This window comes from Euwallacea fornicatus, chromosome 7 (assembly GCF_040115645.1).
Source record: "Euwallacea fornicatus isolate EFF26 chromosome 7, ASM4011564v1, whole genome shotgun sequence".
Lineage (NCBI taxonomy): Eukaryota > Metazoa > Arthropoda > Insecta > Coleoptera > Curculionidae > Euwallacea > Euwallacea fornicatus.
The window spans coordinates 4,031,998-4,047,316 of NC_089547.1; the positions used below are offsets into that span (position 1 = coordinate 4,031,998).

Below are 15,319 nucleotides of genomic sequence, written 5' to 3' on the forward strand. Positions count from 1 at the left end.
CTGTTCAAGTGATATGACGCTTTTCGATTAAGGAGTAAAACACTATTAGACTTTTATCAAAAGATGCAAGATACACACATTAAAAAAATTCGTCAGAATAATTTTCTATGTAACGTGACACCATCTGTGAGCGACATGACGCACTCGCTGTCAAATAGAGGCAGATTTCATGTGTGGTAGAATGTTTAGTTTGACAACTCACGTTTAGATGGCGTAAAAAATTACAGAACTCTGTACGTAGACATACGCCTACCTTTGATGAATAGATGGCGCCGTATCGAGTGTTACCAACCATAACAACACACCACGTTCCGAACGTGCGAGCTGCCAGCCGAACGATCCATAAACCTTGTATTGCAGGTGCCGCACCGCCAACAACCTCCGTCGTTAGTTTCGACGCTTTTCACACAATTAAAACTGAAGAATAAATTACTTGCACCGAACTAAATAAACCCACAACTAAACATCAATTAGACCTTGTTAGATTAAGACATAAATAATTTGCAATAGTTATTACAAGTTAATGATAACAATCCAAAGAACAATAGTGAACAACAACACACAACTTCCGGTATTTTATACTTTGGTGGGATTCGCAAGGGGGAGGGGGAAAAATAAACGAACAACTACATTAAGACAACCTTTATTACTGAATGCATACTGGTCATTTGGGTTACAAGTACAGAGCATCAACAACAGAATGTTGTTTAAAAGCACTTACGATAACCTAACTTAAACCTAAGTGCCCACCTGCACTGTACGCGTACTAATTATTGTTGGGAGACAAGATTGGACTCGCATACGTACAATTTTCAGGCAACTGTTTAAACATATTTAGAATTAAAATTACAGTGCAGCAGGGTAGTTTTCGTAACTTTAAAACTATCTTCTTTACTTATACAGGTTTGAAAATATTCTTCTACAACATTCAAATTGAGTTTACATAGGGTAGCGTATTACTTGAGGGGTGTTATTTAGTTTACTCTCTGATTTGATTTTTTTTTGTCTACTACTTGATATCATATCACCGTGACTTTTGGCCTGGTCCCTGAGTTTACCTTCCTAAATGACTCGCCCCTTTCATTCTTGTCACAGAGATTCTTTTTATATAAGGTTTCAGATCAGACTTTATCCAAACTTTTTACCGACATAATCCTAATCTACGTTTATCAACAGTTCGCCTTTTAAGGCTTTTTACAGCCAGTGAGGACGTCGCCGCTCTTCGCATCTCATTGGAAAAACGTCATCTTCAGTGATGTTTGTGTAATAGTTTTAGATAAACGCGGTAGTTTATTTTTAAATAATTATTGTTATTATTTATTATTTCTTAAATTGTCAGCAATATCACATATTTGAAATCTGTCAATACAGGAAAGTTTATATTGCCTTATTCGATTTACCAGTGTTAAAAGTTCGTTTTTAAACACAACCGCTTAACGTTTAAAATAAATACGTAAACTAAATACACACAGTACACAGACGGCGGCTATATAAATGTATTAAGGAACTAGAAAACAATTTGGAAGATGCGCGTGAGAGTGCTTAATATTAACAACAAAAGAGAACTGGAATAGTTTCAGTTAACGACATCAAAATGGACTAGATTTTACAGGAGGGAACTTGTTTTAGGCCATTTGTTGCTAGAATAATCATTATTTCATCCTGACATCAAATCCAAACAAGCAGAGTTGTGATGCTACAGGTCTGCGATCAAGTTTCGTATCGGGGAAAAAACCTAAATTTCGGGGATATGCGGTGGGGCTCGCCAAGGCACGTTCGAGAATTGCGCGAAATCCAGTTCTGCCCAAAGAAAATTCCCACGCGAACTTTTTAGACATTTGAAAATCACTTTCAATGCTACTGGGTGGCTCAAAAACTCGTACGAATAACAATTTTTTTTTTTAAGTTACTCCTCTCTCTCTCTATTTTTCCCTATTTATATTATTTTCCTATTATATTCTCTCTATTTATAATACGTCATTGGTAAAACACGTAGTGCGAATCGGGACGATTTTCAAAGCGGCGAGAGTCACAAAACTACTCTTTTAGGCTTCCAATATATCGCAAGCGGTGTCGTCAAGTTGTCACTGGTTTCCGAGATATTAGAAAAAAAAAAAAGAAAATTTAGTCAAAGTTTCAATTGAACGCATTTCAAAAACTGATCAAAACAATGAATTTTCGTTGGTCTCTGGCTATCCGCAGCTTGAGCTCATCGCCATTTCAAGCTGAGGTTTTGCGCTTAAGATATCAATACCAACTCGGTTTTTTCGAACATGAATCTGAGATTTTCATTTGCTGTTTCGCGAGCGCTCTTATTCCTAAACGGCCAAGCTCGATTTAGGCGCATTTTTTAAGTTAAGTCTTAGATAGTTGAATTTGGTTCTGTGAATTAAAAAAATCCATTGTATTCGTATCGGGAGATTCAGGTGGCCACAAAAAACGAGGCACAAATGATGACTGATATTTGACTAAAAAAAAAAGAAAAGAAAAAAAAAACAATTAGGTTGGTATGAATACCTTGAATGCCAAAGGTTATCTTGGAAAAATAATAATACGCCCGCGTCGTAGACGGGAAAGACCCGACCGAAAACTGTATCGAAGTGTTTTCGATCGAACTGACGTTTTCTGTTTTTAACGTTTTCAATTGAAATTTCTAACCAATTTTCGAAAAATACTATTAATTGCGACATGCCACGTCGAACCTCCAAAATTGGAAATTCTTCAGCAACGGCCGCGCACACCTAAAAAAACCTTGTATATCGGACTCTCTACTGGACATTGAGATACCTAACGTTTCGTGTCGAATTTCGGTCTTTCCTCGTCACCACACATCGCTTCCGCCACAGATTCGTTAATCGTCATCAACGGATCTGCGGCCGCGTTACAGGGTGCCCCAACTATATTTCGCCGCGAGGAATTACAGGGCGCAACATCAATTTTTCTTTCTCGGTTGATTTTTTCGCCACCCAGTAGTGTTCTTCAAATTTGCTTTTCGCAAGCGACCAGCCGGACATTTTTGGACCGCAAGATTTCGCGTTTTTCCCCGGATGCAGCTCAACGAGCGGTGCCTTAACAAAGAATGTTTAGGAGGACAAATGTAAGAAGGCAACGAAAGATTACCCATCAGATACCAACGCAATAGAATAACAATACTTGTTCTTACAGCGAATTCTATCTACCGTGGCGAAGAGAAACTTGCATTTTTCCGTTATTTTCCACATCGTTTAATACTTAAATATGTAATAACGTATTCTCTAATCTAATATTAAGTAGTTTACACAATAATATACTATGAAATTATAACAATTGTACAAGAATCATCAGCCGTTATATACACATATTGCATTTTAAGTTATTTATACACAGCAAGTAAGCGTATGCGGCTGCAGCCGCCATGAGCAAAAGGTTTCTAAGCGAAATTTTGGCACGATTTCGTAATTAACCGGTGTGTTGTCTTTTGAACCGTGTGATATGACTCGGCCGTTGTATTCAAAAATATACGCGGAGATTCCATTGACAAATACCCAAGAAGAAGCCACCTTCACTAGTGTTCTCTCTTACTTTATCTGTGCAAAAGTCTTATATTATCTGATCGTCAGGAAAAGCGCCAGGCGAGCGCCGCCTGGGAGTTTTCCTGATCACCTGGTATCCCTCTACAGTCTTTCCAAAAATTACCTTAATCTACTTAAACTACGATTTTAAACTAGACAGAGAGCACACTTTAGTTTGTCATTTTAAGGCATATTTACTGTTTGATTGATCAACACAACAGAATGAAATCGAAATTGGCTCGTGAAATTTAGAAATGGAATATTGACGATTAGGTAATAGACACGACAGTGTAGTAATAATAATAATAATAATGCAAGAACGAATGTAACCCTAAAAAACGATATTCAAGGAATGTTAATTTCATCATCAGTAAGTGGTTCTTATGCTATCCCTACAGCTAGACCTAACGATAGAAGAATGATAATAAATTCTACACCTGAGATTGAGGGCCTAACGTTCAATTTGCTACCCCACAACTACTTACATGTCATTCGTACCAATTCAGGAAAAATACCTCTGCGTTAGTAGAACAAATGTTATAGTACAATTAACCTACGCGATAAAACTCTTTTTTTTTTTGATAATATTAGAACATACATTATCTTTTTACAGTTGGCAGTACCTTGCTAGCGTGAATCGTCGCGGGGGCCGCGAGATCGACAAAATTACATTTCGACACTCTGTCGAACGTGAGCAGCCGCGGGCTGCGCCCAAGAAAAATACCAAGAAAATATCTGCCTCTGCTCACGTTCCTTAATCAAATAAGTCGTCCAAACGCACACCTTAGTTCTACTAGTTGTCTATTTTCTTCAGCGGTTTTATACAATAGTGGGGGCTAAACAACCGTAGCCGATTTTATTTGTTTTAAATATACAATCAATTCGCCTAAATATGTTTAAAAACCCTGTCTAAAGTCAGGCCCAAATTTTTCAATTGCACATATTTATAGGCACTTGAGTTGTGCGGAAAAGCCGTTATCCGCCCGATAACCGCCTCCCCGGTTTCACTATAAATAACATACTGGTAGAGTTAAAAATTAATCAGCACATATGGAATAAAAAGCACTAAACTATGACTATCACAACCATGGTTGGAAGAATTTGGCGAAATTCGAAAATCAATAATTTAAACTCAGCGTATTTAATATATGACACAAAAGGTCTTTGGTATATAGTGACAAGAGTAACAAAAGGTTTTTCAGTTGTTTGAAAAAGAGACGGCAAGAAACCTGTGCAAAGAGGAGCTCTTAAATTACGTGTTAAATTTTGCGTCCTTATCAAATTAACCGGTGACAATTTATCACGTGAAGAACAGTATTGCACCGCCTCGGAGGTGGGAAACTGCCAGTTTGCCCCCGCCAGTCGGTGCAATTTTGCCCTGCACGCGATAAAGTGCGTAATTACTTAAAATATACGGGTGCGGTTTTCCTAAGAAGTTGTACCTGAACTGGGTCTAAACGTCCAAAAAACTACACGCGCAACACAAGCCCGGATCGACAACATTCACCCCCAATGCAGGACGTTTACGGTTTAAACCGCATTAAGAAAAAAATCAAAGACACCTTCTGGGATTTCAGAAGCCCATGTGAACTTGGGGCCTAGAGGACAAGGTTAGATCTAGAAGCAAAAAATTTTGACTCGCACTGTTATTGTTATTATTATCTGTTATTGTTGTTGATGGTCGCGTCGTCTGCTTCGCATGCCCCACACGCAACGAAGCAAATTCATCCACTTGGGAACGACGTAAATAAGGGCGCCGCCTGGCGGTCAAAATGTAACAGCGACAAAGCATGAAATTCCGCCATTAAATTTGACACCGACGACATTTTATGTAATTTTTGATTATGACTCATCACGCTCCGCAGTGTTTACATCGGGACCCTGCAATAAAACTTAACCGCAAAGGCAGGAATTTCAAGCTTCTTCGTTCTGCATTTCCACTATTAGAAGCTGCATTGATTTTTTTTTATGTCTCCATGGAAAAATCAAGTTTGAGATTTCCAGACAGTGACAGATCCCTCAACGTACCCCCCCCCGAACTCGTGGCGACTTTTTTTAATGATCGTGACTTCCGCCGGAAGACGGTGCGCAGGTGTCGAAGCACTCTCGAGCAGTCTGAGTTGTCCAGAATTTTCTTGGCACTGGGAGAATGTGGCGGTTTCATAATTTTTTTTTAACATTTTCCATTTTCAGGTGACGCTTTTGCGTTCGGCCGACCTGAAAAACGTCATATAGTCCTCGCACTTTCCCGACAAGACCCTTCGGAACGTCAACCCGAACTAACCAGAATATCCCTTAAGAAGGCGAATCGCGAATCAAACGATCGAACACCAAAAGAAGTCGTGGATTAAAATGGAGTTTGAAACCCCCTTTTCCTCGGTTTAAACCCAGTTCGGAGTCAGTTCGCCCAACCGTACCCCCTAATCAGTTCAAGGTCGAGTTAAGGAAATATTAACGATTACAAATAACTAGAAACATAAAGCGTATGGTGACCAACTAAATAATACTTGAAGACGAGGTATTGCACAGTTCTAGGCGTATGCAACTCCCTGGAGTTTTGTCATTAATACTACTTTTACTGACTAAATGCTGCCACTATGTAAGTAACAATTTTATTTAAGTATACTTAATTATTACACTACGACTTAAAGTTACCCATCAACCATTTCTCATGTTTTTTTTGCAAGTTTCTCTCGATAGACAGAACGTGTTTGCTCTCACTTAATCGTCAGTGAAACGGAAAAAGAGATCCATAATGTTACATCACTACGTCTCTTTTTTTTAGTAGTCATTTCGGGGAATTTTCGGCGCGCAGGGCGCGGCCATTTTTTTTTTTACAAAATAGAGTCATCCAAAAGACTTAATTACTTAAAGCTCATTAGTCAAATGTAGGTTATTCATTCTCGGGAAAAACTGAGACCAAGCAGGTCACGATTTCAATTATTTACACACACGTTTATAACAAAGTCAAGAGGCACATCGATTGGTATTATCAAGTGTTACATGAACATTGCGCGTTTTATTCATTTTTGCTACTAAAAGCGACAAGCTCCTATGTATTAATGTCAACGGCGTTATTCTCGAAAAAACTGTAATTTCCTTTAAAAAAGTCATATCCATATATACTTTAAAAAGTAATAATTGTTATTATTGCCGATTCATAAAAATAACTCTATACTATACCTATTTATAAAGTCAGGGTTTCAATTTTTGGCAGACTTTAATGTGACCTTGTCAAAGTTACTATAAGACAGATCCGGAACCGAAGGTTTCTCAAACGAGACCATCACCTAATCTTCTCCGAGTATCCTGGATAAAACGAGGCACAACCGCGATTATTCTTTGATATACGACTTATGTATTGCAATGTAGGGAAATGAACGGTGGTTCGAACAAGATTAAATGATGCCCGTGGCTATAGTATCGCAGTAAGTTTCATTGATATGAATCAATAATTAATTAAAGTAACCTAAAAACAATGATTTTTGGCATTACGTTCTAGTTTTGACTGAGCGTTGATAATCTCAAAAAGGAAAGCGCCAAAGGTGTCTCTAATACAACAGCAAAAATAAGTCTTTTTCTTTAGAACAGCGTCTGCTCGAATTTAGGTCAGGTCAAGTGAACTACGTAAGACTTAAAACTACCGAACACCAAGAATTCACTACAATACGATGAGGGCTGCCGCCCTTAATTCTACTCCCCCTAGTACACGGTGTTTTTATTATATAATATACTCTTTTAACTAATATAATATATAGTATTTAGTGGCAATGATTAAATATATAATATTATATTAATATACTTGAAAACACAAGTGGCACTTTGATCACAAATACTGTCAACCTAAACGAAATACTAACTGGTTTTCAACATTTAATTTCACTAGTATTATTATTATTATTATTAAGATTATCCTGAACTTTTTGTCGAAATGTTTTGTGTAAGTTTAGTACGTATCGTGCGGGTTATCGAAACCGTTTTCGTTGATCCATTTGCGTTATGTATTGCAAATCATCAGGTAACATTGGTGGTACATTCTTGCAAAGTCCAGCCACGAGTAGTATAAATCGTGCACAGTCTACGCTACTTATTATTGAAGCTGAGCTTATAATATTTTCATTTTTTTTTTGTTTTTTTTTTCTCCCAGTATTATCGGTTATAAATTATAAACAACGTTTACAGTCTAAAAATTGAAAGGTACACAAATATCAGATATTTAGGAAACTAGAAGTGATGCGCGGAGTTGACCGTTCTTGACCAGACAAGCCCGTGCATTGCGCTTTTTTAATGCACACTCGATAATATATACAACATTAGAAAGTAAATCACAATACGCGTTGGCAGCCGTGTGAAGTTTCTGCACGCTTAGGCGGAATTTGGTATCAGTGCGGCAAGTCGAGGGAAGAGAAGGCTCGCGAAGCGGGAAGAAATGTAGTACCGGCAATTAGCTATGGATCATCACCATCGCGGAAAATTTAAGACGTTTAGTTTGGGCATTCTATCTATAGTCCTCCATTGAATCGATCCCTTTGTCCCTTTCTCATATTAACGTTAAAAATCAGCAAAGAAAATTGCGCACCGTCCCGTTTCTAGAAAAAACAAGGGACATCTCTTACAAAAAAAAAACGACGAGTTCTCTGCCCACCGCACGACATAATAGGTCACCACAGAACCGATCGTTTTGAATTTTTCCCTGCCCTTGAATATGCAACGCAGACTGATGGTCAAACTTCTCACCTTTATCGTTTGCAACCTCGAACGTGGCGCTTTGGCGGTGTTCCAAAAACGATGGGCCGTAACAACCGACCCCGAAAACTGTCCCGGATTCGCAGCCTCGTATGGAAGGACCCATAAGAATCTGCAAATTTAGCGAAGTTCTTTGGGTCACACAACTAAGATCAAAGGGACGAAACGCGGAATTGGACATTTTTTGTTTTTCAAACTAAACTACCGGATTACCCTACACTTACCAGAGCTGAAAGATTGCTCTTGACACGGGACAACTAAAACCTACTAAAAATCATGACTTTTACTAAACGTTGGTTTTTAACTACAAGAAAATGGGCGGACAGGCCTTCAAGGACTTCCCTTGCCTTCTCACCTCGCCAACATTAGAGAAGAAAAAACTGAACGACGTGCCATAGTGACCACTGTTTCCCTTTGAGGGTCTCGACCTAACCGTGCCTCAACGACTGCCAATTTGTTTCACATAACCGGAAAAAAATCACTGTTGGGGACGTAAGTCTAAGAACCGCCTGCAACTAAGCAAAGTTCCGTCACCTGACGGTTGGAAGTGGTGAAAATTCGGAAAGAAAACGCTTTAGCTGAATGTTCGGTAAACAACCACTATAGAAAGGCCGCGCTGTCCAGACAAACCATTGTCGATTGCTCGTGAGACTTAATTTTAGATCAGTACCGACGATAACGACACCTGGGCTTGAGAGATCCCCCGTGACCTGCGTGTAGATCGTCGCGTAAACGTATGATTCAGAGTTTGTGGTTGTCCGATTATATAAGAACACACAATATAACCCTACTACCAAGTTTTTTAAATACTAAGTAATATCGTAAATCCCTAGAGACTAATACATATATACTAAAATGTAAATTGGCAATAAGATACTAAATATTCTCTATTGGAACTTATGAGAGAGGTCTATTTTTTCCAGGAGGCTTAAGTAAAGCGTCTTTTTTAAATGTTTAAAGCAGTGACAGCCTGCTAGAAAGAACAGCCCGTGATTTTTTTGCACCATTTATCGCGGGGCAGCGTCCGCTTCCCGGGACGCATAGAAATAAAATCCCTAAGGAAAATTCCGCTTAGTAAAAAATACTCCTCTTTATTGATAAATTCATTAACGATTATTGTTCCATTATTTTTGCACGATATGACTCGGACATTCCGCGCCCGCGAAGCGGACGCTTTTCCCCTCCAAAAAGCTACTAAACAAACGATAGCTTTCCCAAAACAAAACTTTTTTAGATTTTTTTTTTTGAAAAGTTATTATTAAAAATTAAAAAGCCACTTAAGAGTCACAGCACAGTTATGTACTTCTTTAAAACTGTTAGTTCATTCAAAAATGATCATATTGTGAGCGTCGAGGCGGAGGCCGTCCCGACCTCAGCGACACCCAAACCATTGTCTTAAAACTTAAAATTCGATTTTACAATTTACAATCAAAAGGCGCGACCGCCGACGCACTGCCGCCTCGACGCACGTCCGCTCGATCCCAACGTTACGCACCGTGCGATAATAATAAATGCATTTAACTAACGCGAAATCGAAGATGTATCAGCTTCAGTCTTTTTTCACCACTATTAGAGGTCGTTTGGTAACTTCCGCGAATGAAGAAGACGAGTAAACAGGACTAGAAAATGTGCCTCAGAGACTGGGACAGGGTTCCGCACGCGCAGCTGCCTTTTAGATTGTTTCCCTTGCTGAACAACAATAAAAGGAATTTTATAGTAGCAAATACACTTCGGGTGACCGAGGAAAAACATCACAGAGAAAAGCAGCTAGTCAACATAGGACTTTTCTGTAAAATTGAGCATTATTTTGGGAGGTTTTCTTATAGACTAATGTACACTCGAGCTTAGCAAAGGGTTTAGGGGTTTATTGGGGGGTCTGGGCGATGTTCGAGACAATTACGGTACACGTTGGCAAGTTGATTAAATTAGAGAAAAGTTGTGCAATCCAGACAAAGATTTTTTTTTTTTTTTATTTTGGGAACTACTACTTGCGGAAAAAAATACATATATATATACATAAAAGACGAGAAATTACTCATGTAATCTTTTGAAGTTGGCCACAGATACTGCGAAATCTTTGCCGACAATTCGTTTTTGGCAATGTAACAAAATTAAAATTAAAATTTATGAAACGCACCCGGTAGCTTTCTACGCTTCGAATTTTGCATCCTTACTCCTATCGCCTGTAATGTAAAACAGGCCAGTACTTACAGGGGACGTTTGCAAAGTTCATTGAAACGGTGTTTGGGTTTGAAAGTAATAGAGAATGGTGTCCACACTCGAAGATTTAGTTGTGCTCAGTAACGAACGGATGAATCAAAGATGGGGTCTGTCATGTACAAGACGCGGGGATGGGCCGGTCACGTCCCACCGACGTGAACGGTACATAAAACAGCATTTTCCATAGCATTATGCGAAACAACTTTGGTCCAATTAATTTTAATCGATTCCGCAACCGCTACGGTTCGATTTTTATCTTGAATTAATGTATAAATTCGATAATGCGATTTGGAAAATTGCGAGAGATTTTGGAAGAATCACCTCACAGAGTCAAAGCGATGCTAAATGAATCAACCCTTTGCCTGTCTGCTGATATTAAGTGTAAACAGATGTTTGCGCTGCGTAACGTCGGAACGGACCGGAAACCGCGTTTCTCCATCGCTCGATCCACTTTCACACTGTTAGCTATAAAGTTGAATCTCGATATTGTATGAACACCACAATAACACATGTTTGTTAATTCTTATCGTGATCAAAACAATCACAGTATACAGACTAAAAATGTAACGATATTCAAAGTCTACGGCTAACACATCCATTAAACACAGAAATACATTTATTATAATATGATTTAAGGGTATAATAAACTTTCATTAATTAGAACGATATTTTGGTTTTTCAACGTTTTAAAGAATTTTATTACTAAAATTTATTTAAGAATACTTTCATTTAGCGTGCAGTCTAAGAACTGATTGTGGTGGTGTTTTTTTATTTTGGGACTAATCCAACCCAAAAATATTTTAGTTAACAGCTTACGTAAACATGTATAATTTGTAAGTGTAATTTGATATATCAGGAATAGGAGATCACAGGTTTTGCGGGGATTGGAGAGTTCCCGACGCGACACTACCGACATACCCTTAAGGTTTGCAGCTGAGCTGCATTTACGCTCAGCTGCAGTCGGCTCTTCCACTAAGCGGTGCCCGAGTTTTTGAGCTCTTTTGTAATTGAATTTTACCTCAAATTAGCTAGTATAAAAAGCTCAGTCTTTCAACACATTCTCGCGATATCATTATTTCAAAGAAAACGTTCTCTGTAGCGGCGGCTCAAAAACTTCGGGACTTATCGGGTCGTTATCGACTCTCTCTCGGTCTCTAAATCTAAAATCGCACCTAGTAGAAAATCCCCAGCACGAATTTCCGTCGCTCTACTTAACCGAAACACATATAGGATAGGATACATGCCACGAAAAGAATACCACACCGGGCTCGCTTACCGTTATAGACAAAATAACTTAGGTACCTTTAAATTACGATTAAACAATAATAATTAAAAACAATGTTAATATTAAATTGTTAATATATAGGAAAATATCTGAATATGAGAAAGTCTACGCTAAGAGCTCGAAATATATAAAATGTAATTATTATGAGTTTGGTCACGTAGTTAAATATATATATTTCATTATATAATATATTAATATTAAACCTTGCTTAATTGGGACTAGTTTAGGTTACATTTCTTCATATTTTCATATGCGTCACTTGGTGCGTTTAAGTTGAGCTCGGTACCACTAAGAACGTAAAACGCATCGCAGTCGGATATTAAGTCGCTAATCGTGTTGACACAACGGTATTTCGATCTTGTTTTTAAAGCTAAAACTCGCAGCGGCTGAAACGCTTTTCAATGCTTTTATAGAGAAAAAAAATGGCAACTCGAAATTAAACAATAAGAACGCAAAAAATAAAATTACCTCCCAGTTTTTCGCACTCCACTCGACGTGTGGAAAATAGTGTACATTTGGTATCCACCTTCCCCTTAACTCTTACCCTAACTATTTAAAAAGAAAAACAAAATATATTCTACAACAACAACTTACGTAGATCACCGCATAATAATTAGTTATTAAAGATAGAAATCACTTTACAATAACAGTAAAAAGTTCATTTCAGTTTAAATAATACAATAAATATCAGCTTTCAAACGTTCTACCGTTTACGCGTTTATCAAGGATAAAAACCATAAAATTTGAATAACGTTGACGGGCATAATTAGCGAATATCTTTTATTCTTAGCGTATTTCGGGTTGTTTTTGATTTACATTGACTCACCGCCTAGTAAGTCGTTGGGTAAGAATGAGTTCAGGCTGGAGGGGGTAGCTCTGGCCGGGTCGCTCGAGTCCAGGGTGGAGTTACCCCAGAGACTTGACGGGTTGTTAGGCCATGCCGTTGAACTCCATGTGTCACCAGCCCCACCTAAAAAAGAATTCACTCGTTTTTGAAATCATTACAAACGGGGTTCTAGCTTACCCGGTTTAGTCGAGGAACTGCGCCATCCTCCAGAAGAACCGCTCTGCTGGTTGGCGGCGATGTTCTGCATCAGAGTGTTGGCGTCCCAATCTGTGGGGTTTTCAGCAAGAATTGTCGTGTTGCCGAGAACGCAGTTATTCAACGCTGTCTGCGCCTGAAATTGTCCCAAAGTTATTTTCCGCACACACCTAAAACCTTCTAAATAAACTAGATAGAAAAAGTTCATACACAACGTCGAGAATCACCGTTTACTCATAAATTGGATCCGTGTTTATAATCATCAAAGTCCTTGAAAGGAGCGAAAACAAAAAAATACAATACATACCTTCGTGGCCTCCTCGCGGGATGAATATTTGGCAAGTGCAAAACCTTGGTGTAGGTGAAGGTGGAAACTTAGCAATGGGCCATGTTGCATGCAAAGCGTTCTTAGAGTCGATCCATCAATCTAGAATTAAAAACCACCCCTCAGTTACCTCTGATGTTTAACAAAAATTATTGAATAGATTGTTGGGCTACCCTGTATAAGTCGCAAACAAAAACAAAATAAACTTTAAAAAAAATGAAAGCATGATTTTTTAAAATAAAATTCTTGTATTTTTGTGAGAAAACACCATAGAAATCAATTAAAAACCCTAAAATCGTACCTGGGCGGTTAAATTTCTCAATAGCAGCCACTGGGAAGCTCCACCAGACCCGCCCCAGTTACCGGAGTTGCGTTGAGCCGCATTGCCGCTCCATGGTGCTGAACCACCTCCTAATTGTCCGGTCCACCCATTAGCGAGACTACCGCCGCCCCCTTTGCCTGCTAGACCGGGTGGTGGGCCGCGTGACTTCTGTGTTGGCCATAGTTCCGAGGTAACTGCGGTGCCGGGATTCAAGTCACCCAAGTTACCTTTGCTTGAGGGTAGCTTGACTTGAGAACTATACGAAAGAAAAACCGACAATTTTATTTGCATAATAAAAAAAGTTTATGTAGATTTGTTTCGCGGGGAAAATTCAGAAGAATGTGTTGGGCATCACGACTTGTGTCAGTAATTGGATCCGTTGTAATCATCATTAAAGAAAAAGCTGGAACAAGAAGTGTTTCGGATCAATTTTCGAACGCTGAACATTAGAACGTAAACTTTTAATAACGTATTTTTTTAGGAACAACGGTTAGGTTAATTTAAAAAACAGGGTTCACGGTAGTGTAAAATAATTTACCTGGTGAAAGCACTAGAGGTAGAAGGGGGGTTAAACGACCACGTGGATGAGCTGAGAGATTGCATGGCGTCACTAGCCGGAGGACTCTTGCTCGCATTAATGCCGAACAGCTCGTTATCTTTGACGTTGATGGCGGCGAGCGACAGCGGCGAGCGCACCACTGAACCGGGCGTGATGCTCGGATCGTCTTCAATCGATTTGATCTGATTGCCCTAGAAACATATTAGATACACCCATATTTAAATCTGGTGTCCGTAAATACTGAAGCCGGAAACACATCATTAAACATCATCATGCGACATATGAGAAACATGGTGAGGTCTTCTAGTTCTTTAAAGAAACACATCAAATTAATTTGCCCTTCCTACGTGATTCAATAACAATGTTTTTCCGCCTTAAGCCTCTTCAAACCGGACAGAAAATCATGGTCTTTCCTCCTCCGTAAAACTGAAAGCGACCACTTACCTTCCACGGTTTTCCAGGTTCAAATTCAGGTACGAGATCAGTCAAGGAAGGTTGGGGCGCTGCGGTCCACTGTGCTTCTTTCACGTCGTTGGAAGCGTCGCCACCGCTAGAATCCGGCCAGCCGGTGTCCCCGGAACGGCCGCTCGACCAGGGTCTTAAAACACTCGTATCAAAACTTCATTCTAACTCTAAACTATGAAAACCATACCCATCGGGCTGAGTTAATCCCAACGGCCCCATGTTCGGTGAGGTAGCTACTGGCTTGGATGAGGAACCGGGAGCTCGGCTAAATTCGATGCTCTCCTCTTTGTCTTTGTTTATCCACTGGTTAAGTCTTGACTGCTGCTGATTCTGAAATTCAATGTTCGTGAAAGTGGAAAACTCTTTAATCAAACTTTACCGCATCTTTGTTTAAAGCCAAATCAGCGAAACTGCCTTGCAAGGCGTTGATTGAGTCATGCATCGGATTAGCTTTGAAGTCGTACCCCCCAATGTTGCCCTGTTGTTGCTTGACGTAAAGAGCTTGCTGGGCTTGAATCTGATTCTGCAAACAACACTTTTATATTTTAATTTATCGCGTTAACCAAACCCTTACTTGAATGTTCATGATTTGTTGCTTAGTCTTGGTAATGAGAACCGAATACTGCATTAGAGCTGGATTGGTCATGTTTCCCTTCGACGATTGAACGTGTATTTGCTGCTGATTATTTAGTTGCTGCAGCGTCTTTATCTGCTGAAGTAATTGATTAAGAAGAAATAGAGTCTGAGGAGCAAGAGGCTGATTTAATATCTGAAAAACAAAAACAAAATTGTTATGCCTCTTGG

General features: G+C 39.2%; 1 protein-coding gene across 8 annotated transcripts in view; it reads right to left on the bottom strand.

Moving 5' to 3' along the window:
• Positions 1-627: 627 nt before the first annotated feature.
• Positions 628-15,319, bottom strand: part of gw (trinucleotide repeat containing adaptor protein gawky) — a 30,831-nt gene continuing 16,139 nt past the window's right edge. For 7 of the 8 annotated variants that reach the window (XM_066284376.1, XM_066284382.1, XM_066284375.1 and 4 more), the window contains 9 exons: positions 15,090-15,284; positions 14,895-15,038; positions 14,703-14,845; positions 14,495-14,648; positions 14,030-14,241; positions 13,471-13,747; positions 13,152-13,271; positions 12,827-12,980; positions 628-12,772 (listed from right to left, as the gene is read on the bottom strand). In XM_066284376.1, the coding sequence (XP_066140473.1) occupies positions 12,615-12,772; positions 12,827-12,980; positions 13,152-13,271; positions 13,471-13,747; positions 14,030-14,241; positions 14,495-14,648; positions 14,703-14,845; positions 14,895-15,038; positions 15,090-15,284 (1,557 nt within the window). In that variant the 3' untranslated portion in view covers positions 628-12,614. The remainder of the gene's footprint in view (positions 12,773-12,826; positions 12,981-13,151; positions 13,272-13,470; positions 13,748-14,029; positions 14,242-14,494; positions 14,649-14,702; positions 14,846-14,894; positions 15,039-15,089; positions 15,285-15,319) is intronic. The other variant, XM_066284378.1, reaches the window with a different exon arrangement.